The 21,446-nt window shown below is 43.7% G+C and overlaps 1 protein-coding gene across 2 annotated transcripts in view; it reads left to right on the plus strand.

Annotated features, from left to right (window-relative positions):
• The window catches only part of TMEM260 (transmembrane protein 260), a 639,752-nt gene that overhangs the window by 338,347 nt on the left and 279,959 nt on the right, over positions 1-21,446 (plus strand). For both annotated transcript variants that reach the window (XM_078660364.1, XM_078660365.1), the window contains exons 7-8: positions 9,038-9,078; positions 9,579-9,665. In XM_078660364.1, coding sequence (XP_078516490.1) covers positions 9,038-9,078; positions 9,579-9,665 — 128 coding nt within the window. The remainder of the gene's footprint in view (positions 1-9,037; positions 9,079-9,578; positions 9,666-21,446) is intronic.

Here is a 21,446-nt window from a genome sequence, read left to right on the forward strand (position 1 = left end):
AATTGTACTTGTCGAGGTTGACCCCTACATGTATTGTATTGTAATTGCATTTATATAGCGCTTACAACCCATGAGGAGGCGTCAAATCGCCTTTTTGGCAAGTAGCACGCTACTCCGGAACCCAAAAAGGATTAGTGGTGAATTAGTATAGGGAGATATGAAATTAATTTGAGGGGTGGACATGTGAGTTTGTTATTTGGATTGAAAAAGGATTGTGGAGAGATATAAGAGGAATGTTTTGCATTTATATAGCGCTTGCTACCCCAGATAAGGGTTCGAAGCGCTTCCCTTTAAGATCAGATCATAAAAGTGATTACCTCATGATCTTTCACCTAGGATTGCGAAATTATGAGTAGCAATGTGGGTTCAATAATCTGATCCCATTTTGCAATATACTGGGTGCATGGACCAAGGGGGCGATAATTCAGGATTCCAGAAAGTAAGATTCCCTGATTATCTTTCAGTCTAAAATACACTATTTTGCAAATATCAATCAGCTCCCTCCCAATCAGTTTCAGGGACCTTTTGCTTGGAGCGTGTCTACACCTACCCTTGGGCACTGCTGATTCTTTGTGTTTGCTGCTGTCGGGTGCTGGGCTCCTGACGCCGTTTGTGATCCCCGTTGACGGCGCCTCACACCATCTTGGCTGCCGAGGGGAGGAACTACGGTTCCCAGCATCCCTAGCGGCCGGATACCACCGCCACTTCCTGTCCCGCGCACCAGGAGGTGCTCAAAAGCGAGGAGCTCCCTCCGCGTCGCGGACGCGCGCGGACGGCGCCGGGCGGAGCCCGGGCAGAGGGCGGGCCGTCTGTGGCCGTCCGTGGACGACTGTGGTCGGGCGGGCCACCCCCCTAAGAACACCTCAACCGTAAGTGTCATACTCAAGCACAAACATGGGTGATCCTATTACTGTAAACACCCACATCGATATTTCCTCCCAGGATGCTGATACCTCTGCCTCAGTCTCCCTTATCACATCTTTTGAAACACTAATTGAAACTGCTTTCAATGAAATTGTAGAGACGGAGAGGAGGTTCTCAATGGGCTCTTATATTACCAACAACATATCGAGTGCCCCTGGAAACATCCATATTACCCCCGAGATCACAGTGGTCAAGCCACCACTTCCACCTGTAGCTGTGTCTACTGTGTCGGAAGATGAAAACACTGTCACATACATAGCTACAGACTCTGCCCCCTTAAGAACTGTGGCTGTTAGCCAACTGGCACCTCTGTCTAAAGAAACCATCCCCATTTGCACACCTGTTTCCCATGGGGATGTCATCACCCTGGATGTTACGGAGCCCTGCAGTAACAAACCAGGAAGGGGTAAAAGGAAAAGAAGTATCATTAAGCAAAATGATAATAAAAGAAAACAACCCTCACTAAACAAGAGTCAACCTACTCCCCAAAGCCTATGGAACTAACAAAAATCTTTGGGGGTGGCAACTGTACCCATGGAGGAAAAAGACTCAGTGGATATAGATAGCACTTCTTTTTCGCCCATAACTCACCCTGGTGGGAACTGTAATACTGTTTGGACCCAAACAACACTAATGGGAGACAATTATAATTTCTCCAAACAGAACGGAAACCTTATCGAAACTATAGTAGACACTATTTTTAACCGAGTGGAGAAACTTATGATCAATCAATTTAATAATGTTTTTAAAAGATTGGACAGATTAGACAACCTGGTCAAAAACGTTGAAGCCAAAAGGAAGGGGTCTATTAGTCTGGACCAAATTAGAGCCGACCGTCTTTTGAAGGACCTTGAATCCTTAAGCAACACCCTTCCACCTAAAACACAGGCTGCTTGCATTACATTGAATAAGGGAATGAAAAATCTGGAATCGTTATCATCATCGCCCATCACACAACCTCTAATCCAACCACGAACTGTTAATTCAGGGGTTAAGTGTGCAAAATCTAGTACAGCTGCCAAAACCATTCCTACCCCTGCACCAAGGAAATTTACTCCTTTGGCCGCCACTACTAATAAAAGTGTAACCACCAAGGACGACCGCCCTACCCAACCTATTAATGCAACAACATCAGCTGCAAACGATAACATAGGTTCTACCCAAGTAAGGCCAAATAAGCCCCGCAAAAATGAAGGGCCGGCGCGTCCTCTACACTTACCACCGGACGCCTGCCCGTTTGTTCTGATTTTGGCAGGAGTACCAGTGCTGAGGGAGGATCAGGGGGAAACCTGGGTTCAACTACGAAACAAATGTATAGACTGGCTAACTAAACACAAAGGGGTCGGATATGACATATCAAGAGAAATAATATCAGCCCGTAGGGTGCCTTGGATTGGACCACTACCTAAAGACAAGGATGGAGATTGCATAGTTCTTAATTTTAAAAATCCTGGAACTGTAAGGCATTTGCTTAATATAAGTGGTAACTGCTCAACCATTCCCACGGTCGCAACCATGCTACCTTTAAGCTATTTTTACAGACAGCCACCTATGCAATTCCAACCACCATTCATGCATTTCTACCCTCCACCTAGGTACCCTCAGCCACCAGCTATGCATTTCCAGCCAGTTGCTTTCCCTTTTAATACATTCAATAGATTTGCACCCTTGTCAGGTTTGGACATGTTGGATTGACCCCCTCTAATTAAGCCAGCCAACTCAGTTGTCTCCTTTTCATCTGTTACCAACGGAAACCAGGTAGATATAAACTCCCTGACAGGGACTCCTGGAAGAGGCCAATCTACGAATCATAAGTCCTCGGATTTTGTATTTTCTGTTGTGAGTTGGAATATAGCGGGTCTTAATTCCAAATTGAAAATCAAAGAATGGCTTGACTGGGTGAATACTAATTGTGACTTATTGTTGCTCCAGGAAACTTGGTGTTTAACTGACCCCACAATGGAGGGCTTCTGCTGTTATAACTCAAAGGCCTTAGCCTCATCCATGGGACGGCCAAGCGGGGGGCTATCTATTTGGTCCAAGATAAAACCGGGGGTACAAACCAAATTGATCCCTACACCAGGCAAATGTTTTATGGCTGTAAAATACATTAATAGGATGATTTTATGTATAATTAATTTTTATAATAATGATTTTGTTAACCATCCCAACGGAAACTTTTTGTCTTTGTTTAGTTTTATTGATGATATCGTTGAAGGTTTGAAGTATGGTCATTACGATGGTATCTGCATAGGGGGAGATTTTAATGCTCATATGTATCGCACCAGTGCTCCATGTCAAAATGGTGAGGAATTGAAGAATATACTAGCCTCACGTAACCTAGTGAACGCTATGGAAATCGCTGGAACTAGTGCTGAAACTAAATTTGCTCCCACCTATATAGGCCAAGGCTGCGCCTCCACGATTGATTAAATATTTCTCTGCCCATCTCTGTGTAATATAATTCGTAAAGCTGAGGTTATTTGTAGTACATACAGTGACCACTATCCACTTAGAATACATCTAGACCATCCTCAGACAAGAAAGGCTGCATCAAAGGCTGAGAGTGGGCCACAAAATTTGGTATTGTCTACTGATAGACTAAGACTAATATGGAAAGGGGCGAATAACAAAGCTATTCTAGCCAAGGTAATCAGAAAGCATCCAATGTTAATAGACATTTGTCTGTCTCTTGAGAGTACTGATGAAGTATTGATTGGGGCATTTGGCAATCTCTGTGGGGCAGTGAGAAGGGAATCCTCCAAACCATCTAGGCCCATTACAGATCACAGCCCACGCTGGTTTGATTCCGCGTGTTCTAAAGCCAATAGGGAACTGAGGGCGGCCTTACAACTAAAGCCTAGGGATTCCAACCTAGTGAGAGACTTGAGAGCTAAATATAAACGCGCCCTACGGACAAGAACTGAGGCTCTAGTGGTTAATCATTGGGAGTCACTAACGCGGACTGCCTCATTAAAAGACACCGCGGGGTTCTGGAGAGAAGTCAAATCACTCAGGTCCCTTGGTTCTAACATCCGACCAATTAACTGTAACATAAATGGAGAGGACTGGGTGGAGCACTTCTCCAAAATTTACAACACAGCTGCCCCTAGCATAGATCCTATATTGTCCTTAAATAATGCTGATCAATTGAACTTCTCAATATCTGAGGTGGAGGATGCAATTTCTGACAGCGCCAGCAATAAAGCCCCTGGCCCTGATGGTCTATCTATTGACCAGATCAAATCGGAAATTAATTTCTGGGCCCCCCTATTATGTAACTTATTTAATCACTTGACCGACAGCTCCATCCCCGAAACCTGGTCGAACAGCGTTATCGTACCAATATTCAAGAAAGGTGACAGGGCCGATCCGGCCTGTTACCGTCCGATCTCGCTGATCGACAATACATTAAAAGTCCTTGGTAGGGTACTATTTAAGAGAATAAGGGATTGGGCCGAGGACAATAATGTGTTACACTGCAGCCAACTGGGGTTTAGAAGTAATGTGGGTACGGTTGAGCAGTGTCTCAACCTGAACCTAATTATGGCCAAATATATTATTGTCAAAAAGTCCCCACTTTATTTAGGCTTTATGGATCTGAGCTCCGCTTTTGATTTCGTTAACCGTTCTAGGTTATGGTCAAAATTGCTGGAATATGGTTTAGACGATTCATTAGTATATTTTCTTTCATATTTACACAGGGATCTTAAGGCAAAAGTACGCATCAACAATGAAGGCGAATTATCTGGTAACATTTCCATCCAAAGAGGAGTTCGGCAGGGCTGTGTACTCGCCCCTCTACTTTTTATTTTATATATTAATGGACTGAGCCCTGCCCTGAGCAAGAACACCAAGGATGTTCCAATTATTAATGGTTCCCCTATCACTACCTTACTTTATGCGGATGACGCTGTATTGATGGGGCGTACCCCAAATGCGTTGCGCTCATTAATCAGAGGGTTTGTTGTTTTTATGTCTGACTTAGGTTTAAATACCAATTTTAAAAAATCATTTATCATGAATTGTGGTTTAAAAAGATACAACATTCTTTCAATTAAAAGTGGTGAAAATGAATTAAAATGCACAAGCACTTTCCCCTATTTAGGGTTATTATTCTCCAATACTGGCTCGTGGCAACATCACACCGCTCACGCAAGAAATAAGATTGGCAAATCAATCAACTCAATCTTATCTCTTCGCCAACCGAGAACGGCTGATGTGATCACCCCCTTGCTAAATATTTATCGTACCCAATGTCTGCCAACTGGGACGTATGGATCCGAAGTGTGGGGTTATTGTAATAGTCTGCCCCTGCAGCTAGAGGAAAATAGATTTTGCAGGAAGGTATTGGGTGGCATTCCTTGTACGTCCATCTTCATTTGTCACCAAGAACTTAAGTTGCCATATATAGCTGATTTTATAAAGTCAAGGCCAACGCTTTTTTGGTTAAAAACATGGGCAAATCCAGCGGCTTCCTTGACCCGTAACATAATTTCAGATTGTTTATCCCATGAACGATCCAACCTCATACCTTGGCTAAATGCGGTCAAGAATAGCTTAATTAGTGTTGGACATGGTTCCCTGTTTAGCTCGCCAAACACCATTGTGCCCGCCCATAAGAATATTGTAAAACGGGCATTGTATGAGTCATACAAAGAGGAACGCATGAGAATTGAATTAATGAAACCAGCTATTATCAAATATCTTCCACTCACTGTGATTAGTAATGCTGTTTTAAATGAATTTTACAAACCCTGTAGATATCTGTCTCTACCGATAGGAAGATGGAACCGGAGCCTCTTATTTAGGTTCCGTGATGGCAGTATTGTAAATTTACTGAGCTTTCCACTCGGCTATAATAAGAATCTAGAAGAGCTTGAATGCCCGTGTTCTGTCGGTGGGAAGCAAAGTTTACTGCATTATTTTATCTTTTGTGGCCACTATAAATTGTACATCCGTCACTACCTATTGCCAATTTTCAGAAAATACAATCTAAGAGACTTTAAATTGGCATTGAAATTCTTGCAAATGCTACCAACCGATGATGTTATACTCACCATAAGCTGCTTCATAAAAGCCTGTGTAAAATCGAGGGCAAGTATGGAACATGCATAACGATCTTCGGATGTATAACGCATTTTAAACTCTAAATATAAATTGTATAGAGATTTTATTACCTATATGGAAACACTGTTTATGATACCATTTCATGTAATGTGCACTTTATGTCATTTATGCTGCTCATGTCTGTTTGGGATGTATTTTAACAATTTCTTTTTTTTTAACTTTTGTATATGTTTTTATGTATTTTAAAAAGATTCATCCTGTATGTACTTTTATGGATTTCTCAGAATCCGAATAAAGATCATTTCATTCATTCATTCAGTTTCAAAGTGCAATTAATAGAGCTTTTTGCAATTATCACTAAACCACCTCCCCTCCGGTAGGGCCGGTCTCCTCTTGTGGTCGAGTAGCCAGGAGGAGTGGCCACTACTAGTTCAGGGACATAATCCACCTTAATCCAAGAGTCAGAAATAAACAATCTATTTTGTATAGCTCCTATCAATTCTCGTATTGCGTGGCAATATTTAACCAATGACCAGGCATCGATCAGATAGTGTTCTTCTGGGTAAGGTCAGTCCTCACTTTCCCTTTTTCCTTAAGGTTAAATCTGGAGTCCCCCAAACTTCACGGCAACCATTAGGTCCCAATGACAGTGCCCAGATTTTTCATATTCCCTACCAGCTATATTTAATAATGTATACTCCTCTTTCCCTCCTTCTAGTCTCCATCCCAGTAATTCTGTCCTAGAGTAGGTGTACAATTTACCCTCTGAAATGCAACTGGCAGCCTCCCTGGCACCATCCGGGCACCATTAGGCTTGTGTTATGCAGGCCTTTGGCACGGCAGTGGCGCGGCCGAGCACCGAGCTGCTTTTTATCTGCATCTTGACCCATCAATTAACCACTATCCTGCTAACCTCCGTGGCCTCACCAAATATGGCAGACGGAGGAGGAGTAATCCTTCTGCCTCAAAGAGGAAAACAAAACGGCACCAGGCGGGCTCTAACATGCCCCAATCAAGAGCAAGGAATAAAGTGCAAAAAAATCTGTGTTTAAAAATGAGCATAAGACTTAATTCCAAGACCCCCTCAAAAGTACCCTCATACATTTTCCCCTCATGTCCGATGCAGATTAAATAGAGACAAATGAGGTAGTATTGTACCTACATGTGTGTGCGTATGTTTGGCGGAGGACATACGGTTTCACCACGTGGCATGCTTTGGATTTTGCTACTTTGTTGACCACAATCCAAAGGCCGCCTAATTACAGGACGCTGTGCCCATTGCTGTAAGTAAAATGACTGTTTTACTTCAGTCCCTCTCCTTATTTCAGGTTTATCCATTATTTCTGAGCCAGAAAGTTTATTAACGAGTTAAAGTCGGAAATCGTTAAGTTTCTTTGAGCTGGAAGAGAGGCCGGACCAGCAGAAAGAAGCCTTGCAGAGCTGTCCTGTATGAGGGTTGGTCGCTGCTTGACCTTGTGAAATATTAATAGCAGTTGCATTAGAGCAGATTAGGCAAATAGCGCCCATTTCTACCTCGCAATGACAACTCTTTACTTCAAACAATGACTGAACAGCATGCACCATTGGGTTCTTATTCACCCTAAGCTTTTAACGAAATTTTAGATTCACCTCATTGAAACTTTCTTAAGAATAGTTTACTTCGTTGGTACAACCCTTGATCTATCTAATTAGATGGCTTCTCCGTTGTTACTGCCTGAGGTGAATTGGGCGAGGAGGCCTCAATGGTCCAGCCTGGGTTAATATGAACAGTGGCAAAATCAAAACATTCATGGAGATTCACAACAGATTCTGCCTTCTATTTAAAAAGTAATTATTTAAATATTTTAATTGACGCAATTGTATAACATACATTTAATATTCTTCTGGGAGCATATTCAGATGAAATGAGTGAGTTTATAAACTGTGAAAGTTATCGACTCTCTATCACCATCTCAAGCCTGCATCCAAGGAATGTCATTAGGATGTCATTCTGAGATGGAGGGAAGCCGGCATTTTATTAGAAAGGTATGCGATGACCCAGCTTAACTAAGTGATCTAAGTTGGATACTACATATTCACTTTATTATACCCCAGCGAACATGCATTGCTGAGTTCTAGATGTAAGCCCTTAATGTTAGAGCGGCATGGGACCATATGATGCTTAATTGTTCTAACTTGTATGGATTTTGTTTTTAGGGTTTCCCATGCTTTAGAAAGGATAGTTGAGGAAAATGTGATTTTGACACACAAACTTTACTCTTAAAAATGCGTCTGCACTCTTTGAGATAGAAATGAGCATGTGATCTTTCTTGGGACCTTTGCTCTAACATGTTATCTGCGAGTGAAGAAAACGTAATGGGTAACGTAATGGATCTCTCACCCTCACTAAATCGCAAAATTAATTTGGGATGTCACCCAGATGAAACTAAAAGTATACAATTATGTTAGAACGGGATAACGGGCAAAATGAAAAGATATTGAGGAGAAAGCCATTCCTTAAATGTTATTTAAATCTGATACAACCTGAATGTCTGAGTGTGTGTAAAGGCAATATGTGGAGTATTTGCACTTTCAGCTTGGTTTTATCCTTTAATATTTTTTGACCTAAATAGTGAGTCATAATCATGTTTATAATTAAACGATTAATTATGTATTTTTTATAGTTGGGTGAATAGTTTGAAGTAAGATTCACCTAATCTGTCACAACAACAAAATAAAAATTAAAAATAAAAATCTTCCTGCTTTTAAATAGAGGTTGTCGGGTGGGATTACTTTGCGTAGGGAAAACCGTATTCTTCCTGCAGCATTTCTTTTCATTTTGACTTTGCAAACTCACCATCGAACCATGTTTCGATAAATGCTCCTGTAACTTGTCTCGTAAGAGTTCCAATTTCTTGTAAACTTTGAGTTTCTAAATATTATTCATAATTTCGAAAGTAGATTGCATTTCTTCTGTATTTCAGCGGCTTTAATATAATGTTTCTATCATGTGATATGGTATTTGCTAGTCCATCTCTGACTTACTTTTTGTTTACGTACCTAGGCTAAATCTGTGACTGGATCCACCATGAGCCAAACTTTAATGTAAGTGTGCCCTTCTATTGGTTTATTTTCAGATAACAGATAAACAGAAAATCGTGCTGCTGTTTATAACAATGTATTCCTTTGTTTGAGTTTTAGAAAATGAGCCCTTGCAAGAAAGTCAAGGCTGGACTGCTTTGCCATCAGCTGGTTAAAATATGGGCAGTGAAGTTCTAAACTGTTTCAGTTGAAATTACTGATGGTCTAGTGTAGAGTGTGAAAGTCACTTATTATCATATAAACTGAAACGAGTAGTTAAACAATTCTTCTGGCTGCTGTCATTCTGCTGCTATGCCACAGATGCTGCTTTTTATTGGTGTACCCATTCATAGCAAATGTACGGTATCGGAAATCTGGTCTCCGGTGCACAAACAGGCTCACTAGCTAGGGAAAGTATGACTTTTTTCAGGAACTAACCATATCAAATATGGTTTTTCAAATGCTCAGATGGGTATACATTGTAAAGTAATGTCCGAAACTGCATTAATATTTATCCTTTATAGTTTTCAGATGACCCATATGAGGACTGAGCTTTCTATTGTAGCACAATTCCTTGCACTCTTGGCACTTCTGCCCATCTCAGCAAGACAGTAAGTAATGTTTTAATATGTTTTCAATATATGCTTTATTATACTGTTAACGTTGTAGAGAAATAGTTTTGCAAATGTTCTAATTGGTAGTATGACAAAACAAAGCAATCATTTTTATTTATTAATGGGAATTGCACTAGAGTGCCTTTGTCCTGTGGAAATCACATACTTTTTATTTTATTTTATTTTTTCTTTATTAATGCATTTTCAAAAAGAAAAAAATTACAAGTACAAGCAATGCATCATATCCAAATGTACAGGCGCAATCAAGATAATAAAGGCAATGAGACAGATGTTAAGGACAAAGTAGAAAACAGTAAGTCACAGAGCAATACATAATATCAGAGGCAATACAATGATTGTAGCAATAGATCATATACACTGGAAGTCTTAGTTACATCAGATGTGTCAATGGATTGCACACAGTCAAATGGAAAAAGGGGGGTCTGTAAGAGTGGATGGGCAAGCATAATTTAGGCAGTCGCCATAAAGGTCAGTCTGTAGGTTGTCAACTTCATCGAGTGGGTGAGACGGTAGGTTTGTATGTCGTGAGGGGTCCCCAATTGTCGCGGGGACGGGAGGTAGGGAGAAGCAGTTCAGCAAATGCATACATTTGTTCCTGCCAAAATACCATATCTCTGATCCATTCCTTAAATTTAGGTGCCCTGCCCCGCCCCCATCTGCATACTATCCACCTTTTAGCTAAGAAGAGGCTGAAGAAGATGAATTTCTGGTGTGGCACCTCTAGTTTCTCAGTGTAACCCAGTAAGGCAAGAAGGGGAAAGTACTGAAGGCGCAGTGAAGTCATGTGGTCTAGGGCCGTAAGTACCTGGCGCCAATACTCCTGTACAGCACCGCAGTCCCAGGCCAAATGGAGAAAATCAGCTCCTATGGCGCCACAACGATCACATCTGTTATTATCACACAATTTGTAGCGGTGAAGCTTGGCTGGTGTATAATATGTGCGGTGAGGGAACTTATAGTGTAGGATACGAAGGCGGCTACTGGACGTGCTGTGTTACATCACGTCCAGTGCCTCTGAATCGGGAAACATCCTTTACAACGAAACTTTTACAACGCAGTGCTTTTACAACGCAGGTTTTACAACGAAAACCATTACAACGCATTGCACTGGGGGGCGCTCTAGGATAGGGAATAGTTTTAATTTACTATCCAACACCTTCCCTACTATCCACGGGGACTGGAGTTGGAATAGTAAATTAAACTATTCACTATCCAGCACCCCAAAGCGCTATGCGTTGTAACAGCATGCGTTCTAAAAACTGCGTTGTAACAGCATGCATGGTAAAAGCATGCGTTGTAATGTCCTACATCCCTCCGAATCTGTTGTGTGTTTGTAATCGGAGTGTTTTTCTAGAAATGTCTCCAGACGCTGCCCAGAGTTATCACCCCAGAGATTGCTCTCCAGTTGTTTAAGCTCACCCTCAAGCATGTGGAGTGTGCGACGAAGGTCTCGTAGCACCCCAAAGCTTTTTACCATGCAGGAGCATCGGATGGTGACCTTAAAGGCCTCCCATACCGTGCCTACCGATGAAACAAAGCCAATATTGTTCTGAAAGAATTCAGTGAATTCTGTGCCGATTTCAGCCTTGAAGACTGCATCAAGTAGTGCTTCTGGCATAAGTAGCCATAATCTAGGAGAAGAGATCGAATTATGTGGGGCTATTGTTATAAGTACCGGAGAGTGATTGGAAAATGTTCAAGCAAGGTAAGTTGCTTGTGTGATCCACGAGACCGCCCCACGGGAGACCACCCGATAGTCTAGGCGAGCCCAGGAAGCGTGCGATGCGGTGTAGTGAGTACCTTCCCTTCCAACCGGGTGAACATGTTGCCATGCATCTGTGAGTCCATGAGCTGCAAATATGCCTGCCAGTGCTTCTTGCGCCTTAGTATAATGTTGGGGTGATGGATTGGATCTGTCTGCAGTGGGATTGAAGGCGGTGTTGAAGTCGCCACCTCAAATAATGTGAGTGGAGTCTATTTGGAGTATACGCCCCCATAATTTGGTGTAGAAATCGGGATCGTCAATATTGGGCCCATAGCAGCATGCTAGTGTGACTGACTGAGTACTTAGTGTACCCCTTATCATACAGCTTCGCCCAAGAGAGTCCTGTTGTGTACCTCCCAGAATAAAGGGGATATTCCGTTTTACAAGCATCACAGTACCTCTGGAGTAGGTAGCATAAAAGGAGAATACTCGAACTTCAGCCCACTTGCTGGCAAAGGTAGGGGTACGAGCTGGGTCTAGATTTGTCTCCTGTAATACCGCAATGTGGATGTGATGGCTATCCAGGTACGTCAGGACTTGTCTGCATTTCCGGGGATCTTGAAGGCCCCTAACGTTCCACGTGATTAGATTAAATTGTAGCGCCTCAGTGTGTGTTGACATGGTACTTTAACATGATAATATCATGGTGTGCTCTGTGAAAGTAGGGAGAGAGTGCGCCTTGGAATATGGAGCCCTGGGTCTACCTGTTGGAAAGAAATACAGCATACAATAGTGGAATTAAGCCCCCCCACCACCCCCACACACTACAGCACCCCAACCTTGCCGGCATTGGTATCCCTACCCACCAAAAAAAAAAACAATTGCTACAGTGCATTAAAGAGAGTCATACATTGAATATAAGGGGAACACCCGCGTGCGGAGCGCTAGTGTGCAACAATAACCTCCTCCTCCTTGTAGGTGTAAAGTCTGGCTCCTGGTGGTGAGGGGAGACAGGAGAAGAGGGGGGAGTTGCTTGGCATAGTTCGATTCACGAGTTAACAAACACATAGAAAACAAAGAGAAGCAGTGTCCGCCAATAAAAAATAGAACTGGCAAATCTGAATTTGCAGCACTTATCTGGTGATGAGTGGTATATTGTCAGGAGCCACTCTTCTACGATGTGATGAGATGAGGCGTTGAGCGAATAATAAGGGTGGCAGCGCCGATAACAGGCAAAAGCCCGGGTCTCACCCGGATGCGGCACCTTTGGCATGAAGACCAATGAGCAGTGACAATACCTCTAGGCAGGAACGCTGAAGACGAGAGAGGTAGAGCAGGGGTCATCATTCAGAGCCCAGCGACGGAGATTCAGATAGGCGGTCCGGGGAATCTCTGGAGGGAGAACGTTTCCTGATGGTACGAAGGAAGTCGTGGACTTGTTGCCCATTTGTGAAGAAGTGTTGCTTGTCATGGTATGTTACGCGAATATTGTTGCGCGCCTCTAAATCCTACTTTTAGGCCGCAAATATTTTGAGTAGTTTGTCCATTTGAGCCACCTGTTGTGTTCCTTGAGTTGTGGCATCTTCAGTATCGGAGAGCCGTCTCTCAGCTTCTTTAAGTTGTTCGCCATGTTTCTCCACCTTCAGCACTGGTGCACGGGTGCTCATGGAGTCAATTTTGTTTGAGAGATCCGTAAGGCTGTGCTGCATGGCCAAGAGGAGAGTCTTCACTTCATCCACCTGAACTGGCGGAGGATTCGTCGGTTGCGCATCAGTAGGCTGTTCTGGTTCTTCAGTATTAGATCGTGTGACAGCCTTTTTTGTATCAAAAGGGAGTTTGTACTGCCGACCATCTGGCTTTCCCATGGTGGGAGACGCACCCTAAGCGAGGATGCAGCGATAATGAGAGGCTTGAGGTAACTCCTGTGTAGTGGCTGTCACCAAATCAATGTCCCTGAGTCAGATCCCCCTTTTGTTGTATCTAGAGAAGGGACGTGCGCTTAATATTGCAGCTGTAGGCGTGCTGTTGAGTATAGAGTGCGCATGATTTCCCCTTCGCAAGACTGAGTCGTCATCAGGGGGTGTAGGCACCTCAATGATGAGCCGACCAGGAATGTAAAATAGCGCCAAGTGAGTCTAAGCAGGTGGGAAGGGAGACAGCAGGCTGTAGGACAACAACAATGTTGCTGTCAGGTTGGTTGGTGTGGGGGTGAGAAGGGCAATGGCAATGTTGTAGGTAAGCCGCAGAACACGACGCTAGTGTGGGAGGGCACGAGATCCAGCAGCGGCACCTACTCTGATGCCTTGAAGATAGTCCCGGATCCCGTCTAATAGCAATTCTCAGGTAGCAGTCTGTTGTGGGACAGCAGGGTTCATGAGAATGACAGGGCAGTATCGCAGGAGCCAGCGCCACGCTGCAGACCAGGCGCTGCAGAGATGGTGGTGCCGGGGAGCCCAACGGTGAGTGCCTCGCTAAGCTGAGGATTGCCGTGACACGGTGGCAGCTAGAGGACACTGAGCTGACCGGCGGAAGACCCCCGGGACCGGTCTGTGTCTGGGCAATGGGAATTATTGCACGCGGCTCACCGTGTTCAGGAGGTGATCCATATAGTGCGGGCTCGCCAATACAAATGACCACCGCTCCGTGCAGGATACGTTTAGGTTCCGTATGTCTCCCAGGGGCTCAGATTGCAAAGAGCCGTCACAGTGTGGTGGGTGGCGCAAGAGCACCACCGCGGGTAGGCATCTTGTTGTTTGGAGCTGCCTAGACGACACGTGGAATCCCTGGCCCTCTCCTGTCCACAGGGTGTCGTCCTCACCCCGGGTAGATTAGCGCGACACCTCGTAACACCAGCACCGGAGCGTAGCTGCAAGCTTAAGGAATATCAGCGGGCACTTTATTATAATGCAGCGTGCAAATAACTCAGGATAAATGATGAATTTTCCTGCCAAGCATCTGGAGCCTCACAGGTGCGCGACCATCTTGGTTGTGCACTACCTAGCGCCCCCGGAAATCACATACTTGAACCGAGGAGGAATGGTAGTGATGTTGAATGCTAGATTTCTGTATCATGAACATCTTCTGTGATCGCAACACCCTCTCCTAAACCCCAAGAATACATATGTGATGCTTTTGACAATAGTACTGCTTCAGCAATGCCTTCTAGACAACTTCATAAGTTACAAATGCTTAAATGTGAGACTGTGGAAATTATAAAATGGCAGAAGAAAGCATGCTAAAGGTTAATGCCTCTTGCAGCTTATGGAGCCCACTTCATATTATGTTCTTGTTGTCTGGGAGCTAATGAGTTCCATATTCATTACAGTATTCTTTGCTTTCTTACTTTGGCATAAGCAATGTGTACTTCACACTCACACACACACACCGAACATGGTTGCCTGGCTTTCAAACCCTCACAAAGTATGGAATATATGTGTCAAACTAATAATTTATTAAATTAATTTGAGATTACGTTGTGTTTTTATTAATGACACTGAACAGGGTGCTAGTACTGCATTTTATTCGAATTCATGATTGAACCGAGACGGGCAAATGTCTCACAATCCTCAGTACATCCTGTAATACTAGGGCAAATGTCTCACAATCCTCAGTACATCCTGTAATACTATTTAGGTATACACCAGAGTTCTGAAATACCACATTTTATGGATCCTGACTTTAATTGTGGAAAATTGAAAGCTAAATGTAGGAATCTTAAGAAATTCAACTGAGTTCTAAACATTCCCAGTTCAGCATAAAACCTATAACGTATATAAGAGAGATTGTCAACTAAATAGATAATACACTGTATCCTCCTTGTACAATGTCTGCAACTACAGGTTTTTGTATCTTGGTGAAGTTACCAGATGGAGAAAGAACCACCACAAGTGAAGAAGGGTTTGATGATGACCAGAAAGAGTATACCACTCGTATATGTAACATAGACTACCAACTCAATCTGTTGAAATCAGGGTCTCAGAATTCCCATCTTGTAGGGGTGCCTAAGTATGTTTTAAGCTACTTGGGCTGATGGACTACCAAATGGCCTATTTTTTATTTGCTATATAAACATTTTCTGGTGAAGGAATAAAGGCCAGCAACTCTTTTTAATACTAACTCGAAACTTAGACAGATGGTCCCCTAATATTGGAGGTAAGGCATAAGAAATATTCATTGCCTGGCCCGACAATTCTGTCGGCAATCTTTCCCTGTCCCTAAACGCAGTTTCAAAACAATTGTATGGGATTATTGTGATTTTGGACAACATGTTAAATGTCTTGTATGTATTGCTTTTGTGGATCAGTTTGATAAGCAGATTTCTATTGGAAGGCTTCCTTTTAATATTAGAATAGGTATTTCCAAGACAAATAAACATCTTTTGTCTCCGGTTTGATTTTTGTTTAAGCTTAAAAAGGCCCAAATAATACCTTTTCACTAACTCTGGATCCATTTTGATGAGACATCTATTGTTTCTTTCTGAAGAACTGTCTGGATTTTAATTTCCCAGCAGGTACATGGCTCTGAGCTCATCTGCTAATATTCTGGGACTACATAAGAAACACCACCATCATTTTCTGAGTGCAGGATTTCAGTCAATGATGCCACTGTGTTTAATCTGGACATGATTTATAGGCATTATACATGTTTTTCAGTTGATCTTTGTTAGACTTTAGAATCAATGTTCACAAATGTGGACCGAGTTCTGATGCGCCCATGAGAATCATCTCAGTGTTGGGGTTAGGGCATGGAGTTGGAACATTGTTTTTTACATCAGGGCTTGTAAGTAATTATCAATGTGATCTGATGGGCATCATTTACTCGCATTGAGTTTGTGTCTATCCTGTATGTTATGAGTTCTAGCACCATTTCTGGTATTAGAAAGAATATTCCAAGAGGCTTGCATCAAGGAAAGAGTAGCCTAGATGGAAGTAATCGTAGGAGGCTTTATGAGCCCAGGACTCTTTATTGATGTGTAAACTGAATTGCCTTGATACTCATAATATTGTGTCACATACTTCTTTCTCCAAGTTAAGTTTGTTTCTTAGAAGCAGTACCCTGGTATTGTTTGGCTAAGCAAAAGGTCTTTTCTTTGGCTGGATATCAACATTATGGGTAGGGTGGGCGGCAACATCACCATAGAGGCTAAAGGAGAGTAGCAGTGGGGCCCATGTTTGAATAAAAAATGTTCCCTGTGTAGGGAAGCAGTCAAATGGTTCATCTTGACTTCTACCTTCTTAGACCTGCTACAACTGGCCTCTGCTTAGTTAATATTGTGTCTGGAGCAAAGTCATCTTTCATGTTACAGTTTGTGAGTTACAGAAGTGGAGCGGGGATCAAAGACTTGTATCTCGCTTGGTAGGACATTTATTAGTGTGTCTCTTTGTCTTCCTAACAAATTATGTGAACAGAATCTGCTGGTTTAGGTGCTTTAATCAATAGTAGAAGGTGAGTGTTATTGCTAAGTTCTGTATTTCATGTGGGAGAAATGGGTTGTTATATGTGTTGCCTTTGGGAGGCTGAACCCCTATTGGCACAAGCATGAGCTTGCAGCATCCCCGAATTTGAAGCAATCATTGGATAATGCCAGTTGGTCTGTCTTGTGTATACAGGTAAGGAGCAATTTGATAGTATATTAGTGAGAAAACACTTGGGCCAAATCACGGGTGCCTGTTAATCCGAAATGCATTCATCTTGGAGACCGACCTATGGTTGACTTGTGGCTTTTCGTAACTACTGTATTAACAAACCACTCCTATGGATACAAGTGAGACAGTTTGGCATTGGTTGTGGTTCCGAATATTGGCGCATGATCCCCCACGAGTTCAGGGCTTTCATTTAACAACTGTGTGCATTCTGGGAGTTGTAGTTTTAGTTCACAGCTCAGATGGGAAAGACTAACTTATTATTTGCAATCAGTAAACATAAATTGGGTTGTAAAATAACAATTGTGGTACACACCTAGATTTTACAGTTTACAATGTAAATGTCCATTGATTCAATCTGAGCAGAGTGCATTTGCCGTTGCACTTTTATGAGTGGCCATGGCGCACAACGCCCTGCAATACCATTGCATACTGAGAGTGAGGCCTGCTCTACCTCAGCCTGGAATGCAGCCTTGTTGTTACAGTCGCAGAGGCCCGCAGTAACAGTATTTCCTGTTGTGGCTGACATCTACCCTGCTGCTGGCTCCATAGTCTGGCTGCACACAGATCCCAAACAGCACAGTGGTGACGGCTGGAAAGTGATAAAGAAAATTCTGATGGATTCCTCTATCTGCAAATTCCTCACCTTTAGAATATCCACAGGTGGCAGTTTGAATCGGGATGATTTTAACAGCAGTACTCCAGTGTGCTGGTGGGAGGTACTGTGCCGCTCCACATTCACTTTGTTCCACCCCGGAAGGGATGATAGAGCTGCAAATAAGCTCCACCCCTGCACGTCAACATCAGTGCCTTCTTTTTTGCGCCATCATACGTGGATCCGGAGGTCACTCCCAACTTTTTCCTCATCATTTGACAAGGTTCCTTTCCCCCCTACAAATGTTTTTTCCAGAATGCCAGGAAACTATGTCCTCTCCTAAAACTGGAGTGTTTAAGCCTTACAGAGAATGTTGCAAGCAAATGTCTTTGACAGACCCCCACAAGGTGTGCCTCTTTGTGTTTGGTTTCGGTACACAACTCCAAGTCCTGTGAAGAGTGTGGCCCCTTTAATCCGTACGCAATCTGGGAATGCGAATCAAAACTGAACATCACCAAACACCAAAAGTAGTCTTGGATGTCGTGGGCGAGGACCCGTTCCCACTCTTGAGAATGCTCCAGCGATAGATCATCATTGTGGTCCAAGTCTTGTGGTAAGTCGAAGTGGAAGCACAAGAAGGCAAATCGAGATTCGTCCCAGTTCCACCACTCTGTTTAGAAAAGGCTAGGATATCAGGATGCTTTGTGGTCTCACTCCAGAACCCCCACCGAGGAGCCATTCCGCAACTTATCCCAATCCAGACCGGGTTTTGGGTCCATAGGCGATATCACATCAAACTGAGGTTTTTAGAGGGACCATGCTCAAATGTTTGGCTCTCTTCCGGCTCACTCTGATGTGTTTTTTGCCCCCTAAAAATCCACGGAGGCTTCCAGGCAGGTTACCTCTGGTGGGTGTGCAAACGCAATCTGTGCTTCCTGAACTCTAGTCTGCCGCAAAAATCCAATGCATCAGCATCAGTGCCGGCACTGATGCCAGAGGATGCCCCGTTCCTGTTATCCTATCTGTCTGTGAGCCAAATTAATCTCTGCCCCGACCGAGGTTACACCCCAAGGCCATAACAATGCAACTGGCACTAGACTGATCCGATTTAGACAAAACCATGCCTTTCCTTTAGAGCAACGCCCCAGCTCTTCAACAATTTTCAGTTTGGACTTTGAGCTGAGCTAACCAGCCTTTGGGGATGACACTGGAGATGAAGGGGATTATTCTCCCCAACACTATGATAATGAAAGTGTATTAATGGACTTGCAGGAGGCCAGTTTGTTGAATACTTCCCGGGAACACTGGGTTGTGTTCGGCCCCTGGACTATCAGTGGAAAAAGTGCCTCCTTTTGCTTTAGTAATGGGATAGGCTGAGGATGTATTGGATTTACATCTGCCAACTATCAAAGTCAAAACTAACGTGTGACACAGGTTGTGCAACCAGGGCAAACTTCTACTGAGCCTTTACTTCGATTTAATGAACCATAACTAATACTCATTTGGGGGTACTTGATTTAAGCCTTGTTCCTTCTACCAGTGATGGCAAGTCAGCACCAGGTGACCCTCTTTTTCTGATGCAGCACCCTACACTGGAAAGTTTGGTGGCTAAGGCTTCCAGTAAGTTGAACCCCTATTCATTTCCCCGGATTCCCTCAGACAGAAATTCAAAACTAATAAAAGCATTCAGGAAGCATGTTTTCCCTAGCAGCTGTTTACTAGGGAGATACACCCATGCTTTATGGTACGTGGTTGGGGAGGTCTTGCCAGCAGTCCCTGAATAATGTGGCGCCAACCTGGCTCAAACCATGCATAAAAGTCATTATGCTGCAAAATTGACCATCATATGTGGGCTGGACATTACTGATTGCTGGGCTGATGATCTGACACTAGCACAGTGCTTTGGCGTGCCACTTGGATGAGGTCCATTGGGTTTCTCCGGTGACATGCTAGCCTGTTTAATGGATATGCTGTTCGATGGATCTTGCTTCTTTGGTGAGAAATCTTTCTCAACAGTGGAACGCCTTAAAGAAAGCTGGGCTATCGCAAACTCCTTGAGCCTTTCCAACCCTGTGAGACAGTACTCACACCAGTTTTGCACCTTTCCAGGGTACTCCAGAGTGTTGGCGTACAGGTATTGCCCCCAAAATAAGCACCACAGTTCTGGTGGGGAAAGGGTTCTAGCAGAAAACGGCCAGACCATCAGGGGCAGGCCACTTCCTTGTCCTCTGCCCCAGCGGCATCAGCCTGCAAACCACTTTAGTTTGTTCTTATTGGCACATGACCACTCTTTGGGAGGTAACGCCAAGGGTAGCATCCAACTGATGCCTCCTTCAGAACGTTCAACAAGGCTATGCTCTGCCATTTCTTATAACCTTGTTGCAGTTCCTGCCTACACGAGTATCTTTTAGAAGAGCACCTGTCCATCATGCTTCAAGAGTGCTTCTTGCTTAAAGAGTGCAGGGTATTTTGCCCACAGAAGGCATCAAGAGGGTCTTGGCCCTGAAAATAGCAGCTGGTTGCTACTTCCGCTATTTTGTCGTGCCGAAGAAGGACGAAAACTTTAGCTCGATCATAAATCTCCACCCTATGGACGCCTTCTTATGGAAGGACAGATTCAAGATGGTAACACTGGCCCAGGTTTTGTCCCCCTTGGAATCAGGCGACTGTATGGTGACTTTGGACCTGCAGGATGCCTACTTTCATGTACCCATTCTGCCATCCCATAGATGCTACTTGTGGTCATAGGTGGGTAGAAAGCATTTTTAATTTTCTGCGCATTCTTAAACCTTACCTGTGCTCCGTGGGTGTTTGCAAAAGTGATGGCTGTGTGCCATAGTTTTCCATTACCTCGACAACTGGGAATTGAAGGTGGATTTGCTACTGTAAGTCATAGACGACCTCCTGACATCATTGGAATTCACCATCACCATGCCCAAATCACACCTAACTCCTTTGTATATGCTCCCTTTCATTGGAGACATCATGGATATGGTGCGATATCGAGGATTTCTTCCATCACAACAAATCCAGGACATTTTGGCTATGATCCTGATGTTTCCACCCAATTGGACGGGTGACAGACCCCCTATCTCTGCCCCACCCAAACCTGAACGTGGTGACAGATGCATTGCCGCTGGGATGGGGAGGTCACTTTGGAGAGGTGGAGATCAAAGGACTCTGATCTGCAGGGTAGACATGTCTCCACATCAACCAGTTGGAATTGCAGAACCATTCACCTGGTGCTGAAAGCCTTCCTACTGTCTATCAAATAGGTGGTGCTTCAAGTTCTCATGGACAACATCATCGCCATGAACTACTGCAACAAGCAGGGCTGGGCGAAAACCTGGGTCCTGTGCCAAGAGGTACTTCTTTTCAGCAGGAGCATCATGGTATTTCCTAGTCATGAACCACCTGGGGGGTGTCTTTGAATACCAGGGTGAAAAACTCAGCCTATGGTGCTTGGTAGATCATGAACCAGGATTACAATGTGGGGCATCTTCTAGCAATGGTGAGAGTCCTAGGTAGATCTGTTCGCTACAGCCGAGAATGTGCGGTATCCAAACTTTTGCATGTTGGAGTTTACAAAACTGATCTCTCTGAGATGCATTCCAGTCACAGTGGAGCACAAGATTCCTGTGCTCCTTTCCGCCATTGCGTCCCCCTGCCCAGAGTTCTTAAGAAAATCAGGAACGACCGGGCTCACGTCATCCTAAGGCTCTAAATTGGACAAGGAGAGTGTGGGACTTCTGGGCATGATCATCAGTCATTCAATCAGGCTACTGCTTTAGGAGTAGCTCCTGTTGTAGAAGCAG

The sequence above is a fragment of the Lissotriton helveticus genome, chromosome 9 (assembly GCF_964261635.1).
Source record: "Lissotriton helveticus chromosome 9, aLisHel1.1, whole genome shotgun sequence".
In the NCBI taxonomy this organism is placed as follows: Eukaryota; Metazoa; Chordata; class Amphibia; order Caudata; family Salamandridae; genus Lissotriton; species Lissotriton helveticus.